Source organism: Dromiciops gliroides, chromosome 1 (genome assembly GCF_019393635.1).
Source record: "Dromiciops gliroides isolate mDroGli1 chromosome 1, mDroGli1.pri, whole genome shotgun sequence".
NCBI classification, from domain to species: Eukaryota; Metazoa; Chordata; class Mammalia; order Microbiotheria; family Microbiotheriidae; genus Dromiciops; species Dromiciops gliroides.
In genome coordinates, this window is record NC_057861.1 from 14,795,518 (window position 1) to 14,815,900 (window position 20,383).

General features: G+C 47.1%; 1 protein-coding gene across 3 annotated transcripts in view; it reads right to left on the reverse strand.

Annotated features, from left to right (window-relative positions):
* The window catches only part of GRK3 (G protein-coupled receptor kinase 3), a 185,321-nt gene that overhangs the window by 36,670 nt on the left and 128,268 nt on the right, over window positions 1-20,383 (reverse strand). For all 3 annotated transcript variants that reach the window (XM_043979152.1, XM_043979151.1, XM_043979153.1), the window contains 5 exons: window positions 17,254-17,361; window positions 5,335-5,401; window positions 4,780-4,880; window positions 2,010-2,076; window positions 323-418 (listed from right to left, as the gene is read on the reverse strand). In XM_043979152.1, the coding sequence (XP_043835087.1) occupies window positions 323-418; window positions 2,010-2,076; window positions 4,780-4,880; window positions 5,335-5,401; window positions 17,254-17,361 (439 nt within the window). The remainder of the gene's footprint in view (window positions 1-322; window positions 419-2,009; window positions 2,077-4,779; window positions 4,881-5,334; window positions 5,402-17,253; window positions 17,362-20,383) is intronic.

Below are 20,383 nucleotides of genomic sequence, written 5' to 3' on the forward strand. Positions count from 1 at the left end.
CAGTGGATGAGGCATTGGCCCTGGATTTAGGAGGACCTGAGTTCAAATCCAGCCTCAGACACTTTACACATTCTAGCTGTGTGAGCCTGGGCAAGTCACTTAACCCTCACTGCGCCGCCAAAAACCAAAACAAAAAAAAAAAAGAATTTTGAATTTCATCAAAAATAAATATGTATACTGTATCCATTCTTAGAATTATTTCCCAATTCCAGGCTAACACTTCATCAAACATCTTGGTAATGTAGTAAGACATATTCCACTGGAGTTTAAAACAACAACAATAAATACAGTTCATTTCCAAATAAGTCACATAAGTGAGTACCTTAATGCCTTTGGTGTCTTCTTCATCAAATGAGCCAATATCAAAAGCATCTGCAGCGTTTACTTCACCCCGGGGAGGGATCAGAGGCGGAGGATACTGGAAAATTCAGAGCGGGTCAGGACAATGAACAAGCTGTGCTCTCTGGTACATGCATCTTATTAGGGGTGGAGGTGGGACATCATATCAACAGTTTCCAAGGAACAGAAAGGAATGTTTTTCAGGATAAGACCTATTGTGTCATTTTTAAGTTTAAAAAAATCATGTTGTACATTTTTTCTCACGCTTGTTTATTCTGATCAGAACAGAAAGAATCTCACTTTTCAGATAATTCAATGAAAAATGAAAAAATAATTGATTTTCAAAGCCTTGATTGCAGACCTTAATAAAACAAAATATTTTCAGAATCATATGTGATCTGGAACTGCAAGGAGAACACAATGCAATTGCTACACATGCCATGAAGCTTGAACGTCACCTGATTTGGGAGTCTCCATTACTTGGAGTTCAGCAAAGACATCAAGCATGGAAACTCCTTTTAACTCAATTCTAAGTGATTACAATTTGAACAATTTTGCTTCCAAGCTCACTCTCTCAAAGGTCATTATGGAAGAGGCAAAAAAGCATCAGGATTGGAAAGAGAAGATTTAAGTTCAAGCTCTTGGTGCCAACATTACTAGCCATATAAATGTGGGCAAATCACTTAACCTCTCCGTGCCTCAGTTTCCTCATCTGTAAAACAAGCACAAGAATATTTTGCACTACGTCCCCTTAACAGGTTGTTGTGAGAAAAGCACTCTGTAAACCTCACAGCACTATGTGAATGTCATAATTATTATCAGAATGTTATAAACCTAAATTCTCTTTCTTTGCAGAGACTTATTGTCCTTTGGAAAAAGGAGCACTTCCCGAACTTGTAATTTACGTGATTTCTGAGGTTTTGTTTCAGCACTAATGAAGTAATCAATATTAATGAAGCTCACAAATAGCAAAGATCAACATTATCCCCATTAAAAATGGTTTTAGGTGCCAATATTCCACAGTCTCATGCTGGGTGAAAAATAAAAGACAATTTTAAAAGATACATTTATTCCATATAGACTGAAAAAGCTACACACACACATGCACACACATACATGCACATGCACACTCATGCACACGTACACTCACACACACACACTCAAATCTTTCTCTCAACATACAAACTGAAGCACTTTCCTCAACAACCTAAAAGGGGGAACCTTTCCATTTCAATTCTATGGTTATTTTAGGCCAGAATTGGCTTTCTCAGACTAAGTTCTCCAGAACAGCTCCTAAGTCACCATTTCATGCATATGATTAGAAAACAGAACTGCCCAAATGTAAGAGAAAATATTTTTAAAAACAGGTTTGGGTTTGGGGTTTGGGGTCTGTTTTTCATTAAATTTAGCATTGTCTTAAATGTAATGGAATTGCCATTGGATTGTAATCTGCACTGCTAGCGGTAGCTTCCAAATCAATGAGTGCAGAAAGTAATCCAAGAGCGTGAAGAAAAGCTGAATCGAGAAATGGGAAGATAGAAGGAAGAGAGGCACAGAAAGGAGGAGGCTGGAGCAGGCACTTTCCAACTCTCCGTCAGGCTGTGATTCCGTGGCTGGGGCCACAGCAAGAGAAAGCAAGCACAGGAAGGGGCTTATGATGGGCTGGCTACCTTCTGCAAATAGACGTGCTGCCAGTCAACTCCCTTGAAAAAGATGTGGCTTTTTACTTCCTCTGCACTAGAGAAAAGACAAATAGCATTAGTGATAACCAACATGGCCGTCAGAACGAAATGAGCAGACCCAAAACCACATCAGTGATGACCACAAGATGCCCCAAGGGAAGCCAGGTGGGTACTAATCATCCCAGCAGTCATGGCCTGGGAGAGAAATCCTGCTGTTCCCTTCTCTCCACAACCCATGGGGGGGTACCTGGGGCAGGGGGAGGGACTGTTCTTGGGGTGGGGGTGCAATCAGGGTTTAGCTCTCCCCCTTGTTGTTGCTGTGGTTGTTACCGACATAAGGGAAGGTTCAATGAGGGGCAGGAGCCCTGGGGAGAAGACTTCCAGCAATGACTGAGATGTAAAACAAAGTCATCAATAACATTTTAAAAACATGCATCTGTAAACAGAAGAGCTATTTCCCAAACAGCTGAGTGCACTAGAAACGGGGATGCCGGGCTCCAGACTCGAAAGCCAGCGCCGTGGGCAGAGGAGGAAGGGGCGCAGCCGCCCCGCTCAGCACCTCTGCCCCTGAGCCATACAGAGAGGCTGCGGGAGCTCACCTTGGGCGTTCGTGAGAGAACCCGCAGTGATGAAGAAGGGGGACTGGATGTGGAGATGGCCGGCAGAAGGGAAGGCACGCCTCCCTGCTGGCCCTGTGGCAGGAATCCCCTATGGGCTGCAGGAGCGGCCATGGAGGCCAGGGGCCATCTGGCAGGAGAAGCCTTCCGGCAGAGACGTCTCAGATCACGTGATGACCAGCGCTTCTGGGAGGCCTGGGCACAGTGTCCTCCTGAGGACATTTGGGCTCTGAATGGGGCAGGGTTACAAGGGCTCAGGCTGAAGACTCCATTGCCCCGTGCAGTCATTCGGGCTGGGCAAGGGCCCTGTTTGCATTTGGCACAGGAAGCACAACTCCCATTCCCTGATCTCAGGCACAGCTGGCTTCAGGGGGCAGGACTGAGAGTTCAGGGTTCCCAGAGGGGAAAGCCTGTCAGCGTCAAACTTCATGTTTGGGGGAGGGAAGGAGTCCCCAGGAAAGCCTGAGACTGGGCAGGGGTGGTGGCCGTGTGGCTTAACATGAGGAAATGATTTGAACTCCCCAGAAAGAAGAGGCTGAGGGAGGGCATTGAGTCAACAGAAAAGTCTTGATGTGAAGATTAGCGCTGACAGAAAGCTGCAAAGTCATTGGGTCTGAAGAAGCTGACACACGTGGCTCAGGCGGGGAGGAGCCAAGGGTCTACTGAGGCAGAAGGCAGGGCAGGCGGGAGGGGAGAACACGAGGTATTCGCCCCTCTCCCTAACTACAGTGGGCATGCAAGTGGTCAGTGTTCAGTGACCAGGTAGGACATGACTACTCTGTCCGAGTTGCTGTGGAAGATCATGGTCTGTGCCCTCCTGGGGACACCGGTGCCCCTTGATGTACCCAGGGAAAACCAGGAACAAGGGGAGGATGGGAGGAGGAGATGCTGGGAGGAGCCCCTGGGATGGCCTGCCTGGAACCCACTAGGATGCTCCAGAAGCTCCCTCCTCCCCCTCCATTCTCTGCTCCCTGATTCTGGTCTATGATGAAGGGGGCCCTTCTCCGGGTCAAGGCCAACTTCTACCTGTGCCCTTCAGCCCAACCCTCCCCCTCTTCTCCAGTAGACTGCACCCCCAAGGATCACCCCCTCTCTACTCCTGCAGCTCTTCCTGCCTCCTGATACCTTCCCGGATGCCTCTCCCGTTCTTGGGAAAGACCCTCCCTAGACCTACTATCACCACCCGCCATCACCCAGAGTGCCCTTCCCTTTCTTAAGCAAACTCCTCGTTGTCTATACTCTCATTCTTTTCTAGACCCTCCGCTATCTGGCTTCAAGCATCATCACCCAACTAACTGAAAGCGTCCCTTCCCAAGTCTCCCAGGGTCTCTTATATAACCAAACCCAGTTGCTTTTCCATGTGCTCATCCTTCCTGGCCTCTCTGTAGCCTTTGGTACTAGACTGCCCTCGCTTTTTGGATCTCCACACTCCCCTGCCCTTTGCTGACCACTGTCCACACTCCAAATGTTCCCAACCCCCAGAGTGCTAGCCTGGGCCATCTGTCTAGAACCCTTCTTGTGACCTTATCCACTCCACGCAGATAACTCAGATTTCTGTGTCACCCCAGGTTCTCGCCTCATCTACAGTGTTGCACCACCACCTGATTACTGGACGGTCCAAAATGGAAGTCCTCCAGACACCTCACCCCCAGGTGTCCAAAGCAGAATCCATTACTTTTGACCTTTCCCCCAAACCTCCTCTGAACTTCCCTACTGCAACCTCGGAGTCATATTCATTTATATTTTCATATTCTTTCTGTGTGTGTGTGTGTGTGTGTGTGTGTGTGTGTGTGTGTGTGTGAGACTGTCTCTGTCTCTCTCCGCCCCCTCCCCCCACCCCTTTCTCCCAGCTCTAAGTCCACAGCAAGCATTTAATAATAAATAGAATTGTCGTACCTACCTCACAGGGCTGTTGGGACAAAAGAACTATGGAAATGAGATCTATTTGTGCTTAATCGCAGAACTGAAAGTCCTGAGCCCAAGAGGTGCTGTGTAAGCATTCCAAAGATCTCTGGTCTTTCCCAACAGAGCAGATGCAGGACAGAGCAGTGAACAGCAGCCCTGAACAAAACCAGCTGCAGTGCACCCCAAGTCAAAGCAGGGACATGCAGACAAGAAGACACAGAGGAAGGAGGGCCTACCCATTTCCCAGGCAGCCGAGCCGCTGGCTCACGTCTCTTTGTAGCAATCCTTCCAAAAGGGATTTTAATTCAGGGGAAAACGCATCTGGAAGTTCCACATTCTACGGGCAGAAAGCAACGTGATCAATGGCGGTAAGGCGCAGCCACGGGAAAGGCCACCGCTAAACGCACCGAAGGGTAAGCACATTAGTGACCGTTTGGGTCGCTATGTAACAGAGACTTATTTGAAAGAAACAGAACCATCAGCAGGTTATTACAAATGTCCTCATCTGTTCACGAGACAAGAGGCAGGTCACGTGGGTGACAAGGCCCCTCCCATCCTCACTCGCTCTACTCCCCTAATAAACCGCTTTGGTCTCCACCTTTAGTTCCCACGCTGTCTGATTCACTTAGCCAAGTGTGATTTGGTCTCTGGGTGCATTTTGATCCGTCTGCTCAAGAATTCTCTTTCCATTCCTTCCCTCCTGGGGCCAGTTCCTCATGGGTTACACTGAGCTATGTTTCCCACTTTCTCATGAAGCTGCCCAGGAAAGGCACAGAAAACAAGACCCTTACCACTGTGAGCGTCATGCGGTCAATCTCGTGCTTGTCTTTGGTTTTGTGTTGTCTGAAGGGGCTGTGACTGTGGAAATAAAGACTGGAATCAGAATAAGAACCAGAGGAGACATTGTGCCAATGAAGTTGGCTTCATCTTTATACATTTGCACTTGGTGACTCTTTATCTCCAAAAGATGACTAGCAGCTGGGTGGTGCAGAGGATAGAACTGGTCCTGGAGTCGGGAAGAGCTGAGTTCAAGTCCAGCCTCAGATATTTACTAACTGTGTAGCAACCCTGGGAAAGTCACTTCACCTCTGCCTGCCTCAGTTTCCTCACTGCAAACTGGAGATAACAGCAGCAGCTACACCCTCGGGTTGTTGTGAGGTTCAAATGAGATAATATTTGCAAAGCACTTATAAATGCTAGCTATTATTATCCAGAAACATGCAATCAAGTGCCCTTACAACAATGTGGAACAAGTTATCATTGGCAGGTTAATGGGACTGACTGAAGATATTCACATTTTCCCTCTAGGAAGTATTCTTAAAACTGAATTGGGGTTTTTGATTCTTCGTTTGGATAACAAGCTCTTCCAGCTAACTCGTCGTGACAAGATAATAATACAATCGGCAAACAAGTGGGAAATACCGGCAGCGAAGATCCCTTTCAATACAAGGAAGGGATTCACATTTATACATGGTCACATAAGTATTCCTGATCACCAATGACTTCCAAATATGGAGTAGAGCTACCGTGATATCTATTATTACTACAAAGAAAAAAACCCTTTTTTTTTTCCAGGAGAGTCATTTTTCCTTCAAAGAAATGCTAATTATTTAATGTCAATTGACCAAATCTCACCAAAATCTAGTCTTCTCTTCTGGATCAGAGAAACTGAGTTAGTAAGAAGGGATCCTTGAGCTCATCTAAGAGAGGGGTTCTTAACCTGAAATCTGGACATTTTTTTTCTTGGTCTCAATGGCTGGGTCTCCCTCTCCTGTCCAGTTGCTCCTAGATCTAATCTCACTACTAACTGGCCTGGGAATGTTGACCTGCTCTTTTCTCACCTGGGCCAATTCACCCCTCCTTAGGCAACTTGAAAGACCCCCACTCTCAGGGGCTTGCAATACTGATGTGAAACCTAGGGTGGACACTCCATCTGCTTTAATCTACTATAGTTCAGAACTCCCAAGCAGCCTCCACCACCCCAAGAGCTGGAGTCACTATTATAGATACATCATCAGGCCTGACTCAAAAATTTGTCTTTAAAAATATTTCAATCATTGCGTTATTTGTTTTGGTTTGGGGGGGGCAGGGCAATGAGGGTTAAGTGACTTGCTCAGGGTCACACAGCTACTAAGTGTCAAGTGTCTAAGACCAGATTTGAACTCAGGTCCTCCCGAATCCAGGGCCAGTTCTTTATCCATTGTGCCACCTAGCTGTCCCTTCATTGTGGCTTAATATAATTAATTCTCTTGGTAATCTTAAGCAGTCAACAAGAAGTCAATGAGCAGTTATTAAGCACTTACTGTATTCCAGGTAGCTGGAATGCATGCAGAGATATATAGATGATATAGATATAGATATAGATATAGATATAGATATAGATATAGATATAGATATAGATATAGATATGTGTGCACATAAATACACATGCATACATACATGTATAAAGATATGTATATGATACATATAAAACTGGAGATGACTTCACAGGGAAGGGAGGCATTGAGGGGGACTGGGAAGTCTTCTTGAAGAAGAAAACCAGAGAGGCAGAGAAGGGAGAGAATTCCAGGTATGGGGACAGTGTCACTGGATCACAGAGTCCATTGGTGGGGAGAGGGGGTTTGCAAGGTGTCTGAAGACTGGAGACTTAGAAAAGGGACAGGATGTGAAGGGCTTTAAAGGCCAAAAGAGGGTTTTATGATCCCGGAGGCCTAGGGAGCCACTGGGGTTTACTGAGTAGGCTGGTGACACTTTGGTAGCTAAGGGGAGGATGACTGGAGTGGGTGGGACTTGAGGCAGGCAGACGCCCCTCCCCCAACAGCAGGTATTGTGATGGTCTAGGTGGGAGGGGATGAGCGCCTGCACCAGAGCAGGGACAGGGTCAGAGGAGAGAGGAAGATAATGAAAAGGCAAGGACTCGAAGCCCTTTGCCATCTTGGTTGCTGGCCTCACTGTCTAGCTCATCAAGGTCCTTTCTGCAGTCTGGCAGCCAGAACCGAACCTGACAAAGGCAGAGACCAGTGGGACTCACGCCTTTCCTGAAAGCGATTCCTCCCTGGGTGACCACCAAGACGGCACGAGCTGCTTTGGCCACTGCATCATCCCAGGGAGTCACACGGAGCTCATGGTTGCCTCTCCATTTTTTACCTGCACGGTTACATTTTTTGTTTATAAGGGCCAGGCTGCTCATGGATCGCTGGTGAATGTCATCTCGTTAGATGCAGCCCATGCTCAAGGCTGCCAAGAGCCTCTGGTAACTGACTGTCCAGCACGGCATCAGCCACTGTCTCTTGTGGTTTGGGGTCACCTGCTAATTTAATGGGCACACCTGTGCCTTTATCCAAGTCCTTCAAATCTGCTAAAAAGCACAAGGCTGTAACAGATCCCTGGGAATTCCACTGGGGACATGCATTGAAGGACATGAATCCTTAATCCTGAACTGTTAACAATCATTCATGGTGACTTTAACCATCTGGTTAGCAACCAAACTACTTCAGTCTGACCATCCAATTCTAGAGGTTGTTGTTAGTGAAGTCAAAATGTGAGCTAGTGGGTTCTAAATGATAAACCCATTCTTCTGATGAAAAACGACACCATGCACTACAAAGAAAGGGGAAAGTAGGGGTCCTTCCCTACAAGGAGCTCACATTCTAATGGGGAAACAACAAGCACACAACCACGTATACATATACACACATGCATGCATAGATACATGCATGTGTTTGCATAAATACATGTGCATGCATACATGTATAAAGATGTATATATGATGCATGTAAAACTGGAGATGACTTCACAGGGAAGGGAGGCACTAGCATCGAGGGGGACTGGGAAGTTTTCTTGAAGAAGGTGACATTTTAAATAAGCCTTGAAGAAAACGAGAGAGGCGCCATAGTGCCCTTTTGCCCTATATAGAGAAATACATTCAAGATCCTGGCCAGGCTGTGGCTCACATTTACTTGTTCCTAATCATTGTTCTTCCTGTTTTGTCCAGCAGGTAGCAGTATCAACCTTCCTTTCTCAGCTGTTGGTGGTCAGGGAGAAGGATGGCCCGACTGAAAGACAGAAGAGAGCTTGGAGAGCTCTGGTCTGTAATCAGTCTGGGGCTGGAGACCTTAAAAGCAGTTTGTTCCCATTTTCAAGAGCTCTGCGATGTCAAAATGAAAAACGAGCGCGGTATGCACAGAAATGTACACAACACACCCACAACAAGTGGCTCCCTATCTCTGATCCCGTCACCTCAGTCATGAGGATGGGGATAACTCTACGTATAAAATGCTTTACGGATTCTTTCAACAGACACAGACCCATTCACCAACCCTGGATACAACACTGTGCTCCACATGAGACCAAAACGGCTGAGCCCATGAGGAGTTTAAGGCGCTTTCTGGGCAATGTGATCCGAATTTCCACCATGGATTGGTGGCATCTCAAGTGGAGCCTTGGGAGTGGTATGTGTAAAGGCCTGGAGGCAGATAAAATACTGACTCTAAGTAAGGAACAGCAAGTTGTGTATTCTGGTTTGAAAGGAGAATTCCTGGAGGGCCCGAATGTGAAGTGAAGTTAGAAAAGGAACCTGGAGGGGAATCACTGAAGGGTTCAAATGCCAGGCTGAGGAATTCATCATTCTTTCTAGGAACAACAGGTTTCGAGCTTTCAAGCATGAGGAGAGGAGGGAGTAAGGCCTACCTACTATTACTTTGGCCGTCATGTGAAGGGTGGATCAAAAACACAGGAGATACCGACAGCAGAGAGAAAGAGGAGAAGGTTGGGCCTCTGTGAGTGCCCATTCCCACTGCTACCTTTTCTTTATCTCCCTCCCATACCCCTTATCCAATTTCTTGTCAAGTCCTGTAGATTCTTCCTCCACAGTATGACTCCCATCTCCCATTCCCTCCCTGTGTCTTTTCGCTAGCTCGGGCCCTTCTTGTCTCTCTCCTGGACTAGAAAAGAGCCTCCTAACTGATCTCCCACTTCCAGTCTCCAGCTGTGTCACCCTCTACACCTGCCAATCTGATATTCCCCAACAGAGCGCTGACCGTGTCAGTCCCAGCTCAAAAATATCCTGAGAGAGACCAATAAGAAGAAATGAGAATTTGAGCTAAATTAGAAGAAGAAAATGCTGGAAATTATTTAGAAGGGTTTGGACTCATGAAAAAAGCCAGAGTCGGAACATGAGAAGAAACTTGAGAGAAAGTAGGGAGCATTTAAAGGGAGGAATCTCCAGGCTCCAAGGGCTAAAGGAGTAGGACTAAGATGTGGGAGGAAAGGAAGGACGACAAATTAGTACAGTAAGTTGTAAATTAAAAAAAAAAAAAATGAAACAAATGGAAGAGATTCATGCCCAAGGAGAAGTAAGCAAGGTGTGCCTGCCAAGTTGTTCAAAGGTGACAGAAGTTGGAAACAGGTGCTTAAGAGGGAAATTCTCAAGTCCCACAAGCTGTTCATAAAGCCACCAGGAGTGGAGATGAATGACCGCTGTACTGTCCAGGGTTAAGGGAAGGGTGAGAGGACTTAGAGGAAAAGATAATGATCCATTTTGGACACGAGTTTAAGATGTCTACTGGGCATCTATTCTGAGATGTCTGATGGGGGGTATGAGGTTAGAGGCTGGCAGAGAGGTTGAGGCAGAACGGTGTTACTTGTGGAGTCATGGGAGGACACAAAAGATACCTCAAGATGGAGAAGGAAAAAGGTTCTGATTTTCAGAAAAGAGAAGGGAGGCAGAGTCTACAAACTACAGGGATTAGCACAGAGCCTGCCTGACACATTACAGGTACTTAATAAAGGCTCACCGCCTGACTATAGGGTAGTGAGCTGTATCCAGAAGGAATCACTTACAAGTTAAGTAGGGAAGCATTGATTATAAGTCAGCATGGCTTCATCAAGACCAGGTCATACAAGACTAACTTATTTACTTTCTGAAAAGATTATTAAACTGGCAGATCAAGAAAAGACTGTAGAGATGATTTACCTGGACTCTGGCAAAGCATTTGATAAAGCATCTAATCCCATTCTTGGGGAGGGGGGATGGATAATGATTTAATCAGATGGCCTTGGAATTGGATAAATGGGCAGACTCAGAGTCATTAATGGTCAACGTCAGGCTGGTGGGAGGTCTAGACCGGCTGTGCATCAGAGATCTGATGTATAGTCCTGGGCTAGTTAACATTTTGGTTAATGAATCTTGATAATAGCTTTGATAGCATACATATCAAATGAATCAAGACAGGAAGCTGGAGGGATAGCTTCACTATATTGGTCAGGATCCAAAAAGAATTTGAATGACAAGAACATCAGGCATGAATTGTTTTGCACTTCGATTCAAACAATCACCTTTGGCAGTGGAAGACCAGGAGGCTTTGCTAGATGACAGTTTGTCTAAGAAGCAGCTGGTGTTTTAAAGTAACTGTATCATTGATGTCAGTCAAGAGAGCGATATGGAAGCCAAGAAAAGCCAGTCTTGGGCTACCTTAGGAGAGGTTTGTTGTCCAGGAATCAGGAGGCGATACTGATCAGACCACGGACCATGAGGGAACATTCTGGAAATCACCGGTCAGTGATAAGCTGGGTATATCCACAATACTTAGTAGAGTTTGATGCACATAGTAGGTACTTAATAAATGCTTGTTAAAATTCTGAATTCCAAATTCTCTCCCTCTCTCCCTCCCTCCCATCCCTACTCCCTGAGGTAGTAAGCAATCAGATATATCTTATCCATGTACAATTATGTAAAACATTGCCATATTAGTCATTTTGTACAAGAAAACTTAATAAAAGAAAAAGTGAAAAATAGCATGCTTCAGTCTGTTTCATCAATATCAGTTCTTTGTCTGGAGGTGGATGGTATGTTTCACCAATAGTCCTTGGATCATTGAATTGTTGAGAATCGTTAAATCATTCACAGTTCTCATTAAACAATATCACTGTCTCTGTGTACAATGTTCTCTTGGTTCTGCTCTCTTCACTATACATCAGTTCATACAAGTCTTTCCAGGCCTTTCTGAAGTCATCCTGTTTGTCGTTTCTTACAGCACAATAATATTCTACCACAATTATATATCACAGCTTCTTTAGCCAGTCCTCAATTGATGGACATTCCTTTGATTTCCAATTCTGAGCCACCACAAAAAGAACTGCTATAAATATTTTTGTACAAATGGGTCTTTTTCTCTTTTGGGGATATGTCTTTGGAATATAAATCTAGCATAGGTATTGCTGGATCAAAGGGCATGCAAAGTTCTATTGCCCTTTGAGCATAGTTCAAAATTGCTCTCCAGAATGGATCAGTTCACAACTCCACCAACAGTGGCTTAACATCCCAGTTTTCCCACATCCAATATTTTCCTTTTTTGTTATATTTGCCACTCTGATAGGCACACATCACACAATCTTTTCAGGTAGGAATAGCCTACGTATACTCATTTTACAAATGAGAAAGCTGAAGTTCACTGATCATGCTTCAATGTGAAAGAGTGAAGACTTGAACCCAGGACTTCTAAGTCCATGTCTACTGTTTGCTCCTCCATCTACGAATGGTGAGAATTGGACCAGGTCATTTTTGTCCCTTACAGTGCCTTTGTGCTCATTTTCTCTCTCCCCTCCCCTCCCTTTATTCTCTCTCCCTCACTCTCCTTCCCCAATTCTTTCAGTCTTCATTAATTTTCTCTGTGTGTGTTTGTGTGTCTATCTCTCTCTAAATAGATAAGACAGATAGATAGCATTTATAGATATAAATATACACACATACATATATGTTTGTGTGCATATTTTTCCATACATACACACAATCTTGTGGATTCTAAGATCAATATGATTTCAAAGAGTGACATGGAAGCCAATACATATACATACACATATGTGCACATACATGTGTGTATATGTATGTTTATGTGTGTGTAACTAGTCCAATATTCTAAATAAAGAAGGAACCAATTTTAAATTCCAAGAAAAATCATGTTCTCAATTGAAACCACGATGGTTACTTCTGACTATTTTTATGAATCTATCATGTAGCGATCCCTGGGTTGAAATCAGTCCTCCTAACACTGAGAAGCATACTTCCCGTTCTTGCCCTGCCATCACTTATATCATGGCTCTCATGCAGAAAGGCAGGGGGGTAGTGCCTGGACACACTCTTTGTTGATAAATGATTACCACGTTCTGACAGAAATGGTTTCCACAAAGTGAAAAGGCCCTTTCATGAAGCCAGAGGGAGGCTTTCAAGTAGTTTAGAATTAAAGTGAATAGGGCCAAAAATATTTCCAACACATGGACATACATCACTACAAAGTGCATGTTTATAAATATAGCAATTCTGTGCTGGAACTTGATGAGAACTTATCTGGAATGTTTTATAGCAGCCATTCACTGTTCTCGTATTGAGAAAGTTAAATCTTTCAAGTAAAAAAACTCTTGATGCACATCTGTTTCCAATATCTCCTTGATTATTCTTTGTGAAGAAGGCCAACGATTCTGTTTCTATTTTGGAAAATGTCAAAGAAAGCCTACTATAGCAATAATCTTCATTCTGAGAGATTCATGTGGTATGCACAAACCCAATGTGATCCCAGCTGCTCCCCGATTCGGTCCTCCTTTAAATAGGGAACAGTAATAGCACTGTCAGCATCCTAAGAGGCAAGGCCAAATTCTCTTCACAATACATGGGACAGTGTGGGAGAAAAAAAGCAGAAACTTCAACTGTGGAACTAGGGATTCTCGATGGGGATCATGTCCCCTTGTGCAGGGCCAGACAATGGCCTCTGGGCCATTTTGGCTTGCTCAGAGCACAAGTGATCAAAAATCACATGAGAAAAGAGCTCCTCAGGGCCCTCCCTGCAAACTAGGAGTTACATGATTCAAGTCATGGGGCCTTCAAGGGGCAGGGACCTCAGACACCAGCCAAGGAGCTTCAGCTCCCACACCCTTGACAGCTGATCATTCACTTTCTGTTTGAAGCCCTCCAGGGAGAGGGGCTTCACTGCTTCTCTAGGGAGTCCCCTCCATGTTCACCCATGCTCTTGGCTTGGCTTGTGGGGCCAAGCTGAGTAAGTCGGATGTGTCTTCCAGGGGACAGCCTTCACATCCCCTCTAAGTCTTGTCTTCCCTGGGCCGTCCATGCCCATCTCCTTCAAACGATGCTCCTCTAGCATCCCCAGGCCCTTCTTCACTGGAGGCATGCGGCTCTCTAGCTCCAGTGTATTCATGTACTTCCTAAAATGTAGCACAGAGTCGTGAAACAGACCTGCTCCAAAGGAGGCCTGATGAGGGAAGTCTGTAGTGGGAGTGCTCCCCGCAGCTCCTCCTGCACACCATGCAGAAGGTTCAGGGTAGACAAGGCGAGTGGGGGCACAGCGGACAGCTCCGTGCACCGGGAGGAATCAGGAAGGCCTAAATTCAAATACACTAACTGCAGAACCCCAGACACGTCGTGGCCTCAGTTTCCTTAAGTATAAAATGGAGATAATGCCAGTACCTCCCTCCCAGGGTTGTTGTCACTCCAGCTTTGACTCTGGCCCTTCCTTCCCTGGTCATGGTCTGTCGGTGCCCCTGCCCCTCTCCACTCACACAGCTGCTCCCCACAGCTTTGTCACTTTGTCCCTGGACTCTCTACTGGCCACTCCATCCTCCACATAACTGCTGACATAGCCTGGACCACAGCTGGAACCAGGGCACTGACCTTGCCCAGAGATCTACCTTGCCACAATCTGTCTGTGGCCTTATTTCATGGGATTTCTATATACTCCCTTCTCTCCTCTGACACTGCCCTCCCCCCCCCCTGACCACCTCACATGTGGACCACTGCAAGAGCTGCTAGGGGAAGGGGGTCTCTCCCCACTGCAATCCATTCTCCATTTAGCCACCAAAGGATTTTCCTCAAGCCCAGATCTGACCATGCCACTGCTCCATTCACTCAACGTCAGTATCTCCAGTATCTCTTTCCCTCTCCCTCTCTCTCTCTCTCTCTCTCTCTCTCTCTCTCTCTCTCTCTCTCTCTCTCTCTCTCTCACATACACACACACACACACACACACACACACACACACACACACACACCCCAATTTGGTGTTCAAAGTTCCCAATGATCTTCTTACATCTTATTCACCCTTACATAGTCTGATGGAGTGATGCTGTCCTCCTCACTGATCCTCAAACATGACACTCCATCCCCCCATTCCAGGCATTTTCACAGGCTGCCCCCTCTTCCCCACCTGGCACCTCACCTCCACTTCCCAGCCAAATCCCAGCTAAAATCCCATCTTCTACAAGAACCCTTTCCTCAACAGCCCTTGAGAGCCTGGGACCTTCCCTCTGGGTGATTCTCTATTTATCCTGTCTCTAGCTTGCTTGTACCTAAGTGGTTCACATGTTGTCTCCCCCATCAGACCATGAGCTTTCTTGAGAGCAGAGCCTGTCTTTCACCTTTATATCCCCAAAGCTTAGTACACAGAAGGCACTTAATATGTGTTCCCTGACTGAATGAATATTGACATTCCCTAGTACAAGGCAAGAAGAGGAATGTGGTGAGCTCAGTGTGGACCGCTCAAGAAAGGAGGACCAATGAGCAGGAGGCCAGCAGACAGCAGCTGGCCTGACGGAGACCAGGTGAATCAACTGATTGAGTGGACTTCCAGGAAGGAGAGATTGCTCACTGGTAAAGGCAGAGGAAAAGCCTGGATGTAACTGCAGGAGCAAGGAATATCTAACTCCCCTCTGGAACCCCATATGCCGAGGGTCTGCATGAGAAGTGGCAGCCAGTGCCAGAGGAGAAGCAAAGCAGTCGAGAGGAGCCAGGTCTCAGCAAGGGCCAACAGATGGAAGCTATGTGAGAGCTTTGGGATGTGACAGGTAAAACTAAATGTGTGTGGTCACCCTAATTTGGTCTTAACCATCACAAGGATTATTATGGAATCAGAATTCCAGAGGGCACAAGGGAGGCAGTGGGCAGGGGCGGAGTGGGACATGGAAAGGGAGGGTTCATGAGGATGACCACGAGGCAAATGGACTTGGGCATTGGGGGTAGTTTTCTTCAAAATGGCTGGTGACTGATTAAAACACAGAGAAACAGGAAGTGGGAGACTTAAGCAAAAGACTCACTTATACAGGGGTGTTGCAGAGGGCTCTGGTCCAGAGCCAGCCTGAGTTTGGTTTCTGCCTGCAGCCGCTATTATTCTAACTCGTGGGTAGCTGTAAGCAGGGGAAGGTATGGGTGCAGGGGGAGGGGATGGGCACTGGCCTCCCTGTACCCTACCCTGCTGGCAAAGACCCAGTGTGCCAGCCAATCTGCATTATGAGCTGCTCTCCAGACTTGACCCTTCATCTCTTCCCTCTGTGTCTTTGCACGTCTGAAATACACCAAGCACTCCCTCAGAAACACTGACTTCCCTCAAGGTTCTGGGAAGGTACTGCCTGTCTCCACTCTAGTGTTTGCCCCAAACCCTTAGTGCTTCCCTTCCTCAAATCTCCTAGAAGTGCTTATATGCACCCGTCTGCTCCTCCAGAAGGTCAGTTTCCTGAGGGCACAGCCTGATTGTTTCTCTTTGGCTCCCTAGGACCACAGCAGATCAGTCTTTACTGACCCAGCCCAGGGACTACTCACGAGGCGAAGCAGCCCTGGGAGCCTCTCCTTTTAGGCTGGCACCAGTCAGCAGGATCACAGGACCCCCACTCCTTTGGGTGCAGCTGTTCCATGGCACCTTAGGACACCTAAGTGTATGGAAGAGCAACTTCACATAGAATTACCTTTGAGTAAACTCTCTAATGAGCTAGGCAGGGCTGATGACATGAATTGGAGCAAAGAACTAGCAGTCAGGCTCCACAAATAAAACAATCCAATTATAGAAACACAGGCCCTGAATTTATAAGCAATAATGTAATTTTGGTTCCCAAGTGATTTAAGCAGGCCGAGCATAAGTGGATTAACAAAGAAATGAGGGGACCGGCGCTGGAGCGGCTGAGGCTGCGCTTCATCCCACCGCAGGCAGGCTACAGCAGCCATTCTCTCTGGAAAACGCACACGTTATAATAAGCAAATGCAATCATGGCAAAAACTTTTTACAAAAACAACTGTTTGGATTTGGGCAAAATGAAGATGATGATGCCTGTCAATGAACAAGTCCTAATAACTAAACCAGGCCTACAAGATGGTGGCCTCCACAGGACTCACCTGGCATATCCACACCACCACTCTAAGCACCAGAGGGGATGTGAACACGTCCAGACCCTCTGCCCCCAAGGTCCACCGAGGGGCGCTTAACACAAGTGGGTCACAATAGGAAGTCTGGAAAACCTCCATAATGAATGACTCCCAAGAAGAGCTGAGGAGACTGGCCTGAAGTCAATGCTCGCCCAACCAACAAAAGTATCCCAGTGAGGGCATTTTCAACATGCGAGGGAAGAGGAAGGGCAGTGACTTCATCCTCTCCAATCACCTCGCCAGTGCTGGGCTTATTTCGAGACTATTACTCATCCACAGAAGTCTTCTGGAGCAGTCCCATTAAGGCTTAAAACAACAAGACTGAGCTCTACCTCATCACTGGGAGCCCTAGCACCGAGTCACACATGACCCTTTACCTGTGAAATCCTGCTTATTGTTATAAAGCTAGGAAGGAAGCAGTCAGTCACCTTCTGGGCAGCCCCAAAGGCGTAGGACACGTCCTGGTTTGGACCTGGATGCAAAGGATCCCAAGTGTCTCCCTCCTCGTACTTACCCCCGGAGAAGCTTGAAGAGCATGCAGCCCAGAGAGAACCAGTCCGCACTACTATCATACGCCGTCCCCTTCTGAAGCACCTCGGGAGCCATGTAGCCGTGGGTTCCACTTTGGGGAAGAAAAGACAGACCGTAGGATCAGCCACAACAAACTGAGGCTCAGAGAAGCACATTCGAGTAACTGAAGCTTCTTGGTGGGGAAGACGACACAAAACGGGGTTCATAATTCGGCAATTCGTCTGCGGCTGATTGACAAAATGCCGCTGGCCACCCACAGCAAAGGGCCTTGGTGAAGGGGCCTGTTCTCTGCAGGCCGTGAGTGAATCACTAAGTGTTCTCAAGCCATAAACATGAAAGCCACTGTCTCTACTAAAAAAAAAAAATGCCAACAGAAATTGCCAGCCAGGTCTAAGCATCAGCAAAGCCCTGCAGACTCCACCTTAGGTGGTGATGGGTCAGTTCCCAGAAGGACATGTGTTCTTTGAGCACCCGGCAATGTCTGTGAACAGCCAGACCAGCTCCTCGAGGAGTCGGGAGAAGCAGACAAAGCCTCAGGGGTCAGAAGAGGCAGGAGGACACAGAGAGGGGGAACAGCAACAGCAGGCCAAGAATGTGGGGAATGAGCTAACGTTCTGAGAGACCCAAGAGCAGCCCAGGCCGAACACTCTTAACAGAGAGCATCTCCTCAGAGCAGGGCCCTGGACAAAAGCAGTGGGAGGAGACTGCACCATCTCCACCCCCCTCCTGTCTGTGGTGAGAAGCAGAGCCTGGATGCATCTCAATACTGTAGCCCTTCAAGACTGGGGCAGAGCCCCAAGAAGCCCCCGGCCAAAGAGCACAAGAGACTTTGCTTTCTGTGAGCTGCTCTGGAGGTGCTTGCAGCTCCTTGGTTGGACCATCATCTGGGTCCTCGCCTTCTCTGCCTCTTCCAGGTTCCTCCTCTTAACTGTAGGTTTTCCTTCCTCTGAGCTGTCTCAGGCCCCCTTCTCTTCTCCTTCCACACTCCCTCTCTCAATAACCCAACAAACTCCATCCTGATGCAGGGGACTCCCGGACTGATCTGTCCAGGCCCAGTCTTTCTCCTGGCTCCAGTCCTCCATCACCAACTACCCTCTGGATATTTCAAACTCAGCGTCCCAAAGACTTGTTACAACTCATTCTCTCTCCTCAGACCGTCAAAGGCAGCCCTACCCCTCCTATCTTCCCCACCCACACATCATCCAGTTGGTTTCTAAATCCAGTTTCTACCTTCACAACAGAGCTCGCGGGGCCACCACCAGTGTTCAGGCCTTTATCTCTCACCTACACGGCTGCTGTGGCCTCCTAGCTGGTCTCCCTGACTTAATCCCACAGTCCAGAGCGTCCTTCACACAGCTCCCACCATGCCTCTGGGTACGTGGGAAACCTAAGCACATGAGTTCCTAGTCAGCCAGGTCCAGCGGGTTCTCATGGTCTCTAGGATGAAGCATAAGCTCCTTTGTTTGGCTTTTAAAATTTCCCAACAGGCCCTGACCAAGCTTTCCAGCCTCCCACAGAGAAGTGGCCAAAGTGGCCTCCTCTCTGGCCCATTTGTGAGCCCTGAAGGCCCTTCCTCATCGCCTTCAGAAAGTCCCTGTGTACCTCTGTGCTGGGGGCCAAGCGCCGCCTTCTATGGGAAGCCTCTCTGGCTCCATCACTTCCCTCATCAAGCTGCTGCTGCCTCCCCCTCCCCAACCAGCCACAATTTCACTCCTTCTTGTGCTTTTGTGTTGCTCTGCTCACACTGCCTCACTTGCCATTTATTTCCTCTGAATCCAGTTACTTATTTTATACATTTATATAAGAACATACTTGGATATCATTTAACTTGTACATCTTGTCTCCCCTAATAGAGCTGAAGCTCCCTTGTTGGCAGGAGGCTTTGTCCTTTGCACTTTCATCCACAGCATCGATCACAGGGCAGGTGCTTAAGAAATGTATGGCTGGTCGATTGTGTTAATGAGGCGAACACCTGGGATGATGCTTCAAATGGGGCTGTCAGGCCAAAGGACACAGAGAGCAAGAACTAATTTTCTGGAGAGGGATCAGTCTGTTGGAGACTTTAATTCCCTAGTTAATTTTATATGAGTCAGCCACGACGCATCCCACTTGGAGGAGATGGCTTCTCACTTCCTCTCCTATGCCAATAATCCATCATCTTCCCCACTGCTGGGGCACTCTCCGGAAGAGAAGTTCCAGGGCCCCTGTGCTGGGGGCTACAGGTTCTTGGTACCAGTTTTCCTTTTGCTGGACCCTCTTTAGCACACCTGAAACTAAGCAGGTACCAACTATCAGAGGCTTCTTGGACAGAACATCAGATGGGGAGTCAGAGGCTAGGACCTCAGCCGTGTATTAACTTACTACCTACTAACAAGGTCTGTGCCGGTCACTGGGCTTCGGTTTTATCATCTATCTATAAAATGAGGAGACTGGAATCGATCATGCCTATGCTTCTTTAAATATTAAAATAATACACTATGCTAATTTCTGGCCTGCAGTCATTTGCTATGTCCCTATCTCAGCCCTGGGATGACAGGCATATATCAACCTGGTATCTATCAGGGTTAAATCACATGCATATTATCTGAAAACTAAAGGGGAAGTATCTTGTACTTGAGATTTCTACTGAAAAGCTGTCTGGGGAAGCTCACCTATCCAGAACAGCAGCGACATATCCTAATGGATGGAGACCTGGACTTGGCCTCAAAGACCTGAGTTTGACTCCTGCCTCTGACACACATTAGCTGGCTGACCCTGGTTGAGTCACTTAACTTCTGTCCCAACTCTGTTTTCTCATCTGGCAAATTAGAGGGGGAGGGCCTACCATGCCTGATCTAAGATGTCAGTGGGGTCGAGGTCTGGGCACTGGGAGCTGGTAGAGATGTGTCCAGTGTGTGCTCGGACACTCAGCCCAAGCCACGCTTTCTTCAGCTCTGACAGATGATAGTGGCAATGGTGATGCTCTTGTTCCCTTCTCCCCCACAGCTGCTCAAGTGAGGCTCCAAGCAGGCACACATACACAAGTGCAGGCTTAGGGGGCACTGTTCCTTATCTTCCTTGGGTCCTTGGGCAGTAGGGCTGCCTAGAAGCCATGGGGCTACAGGAAGCAAGCT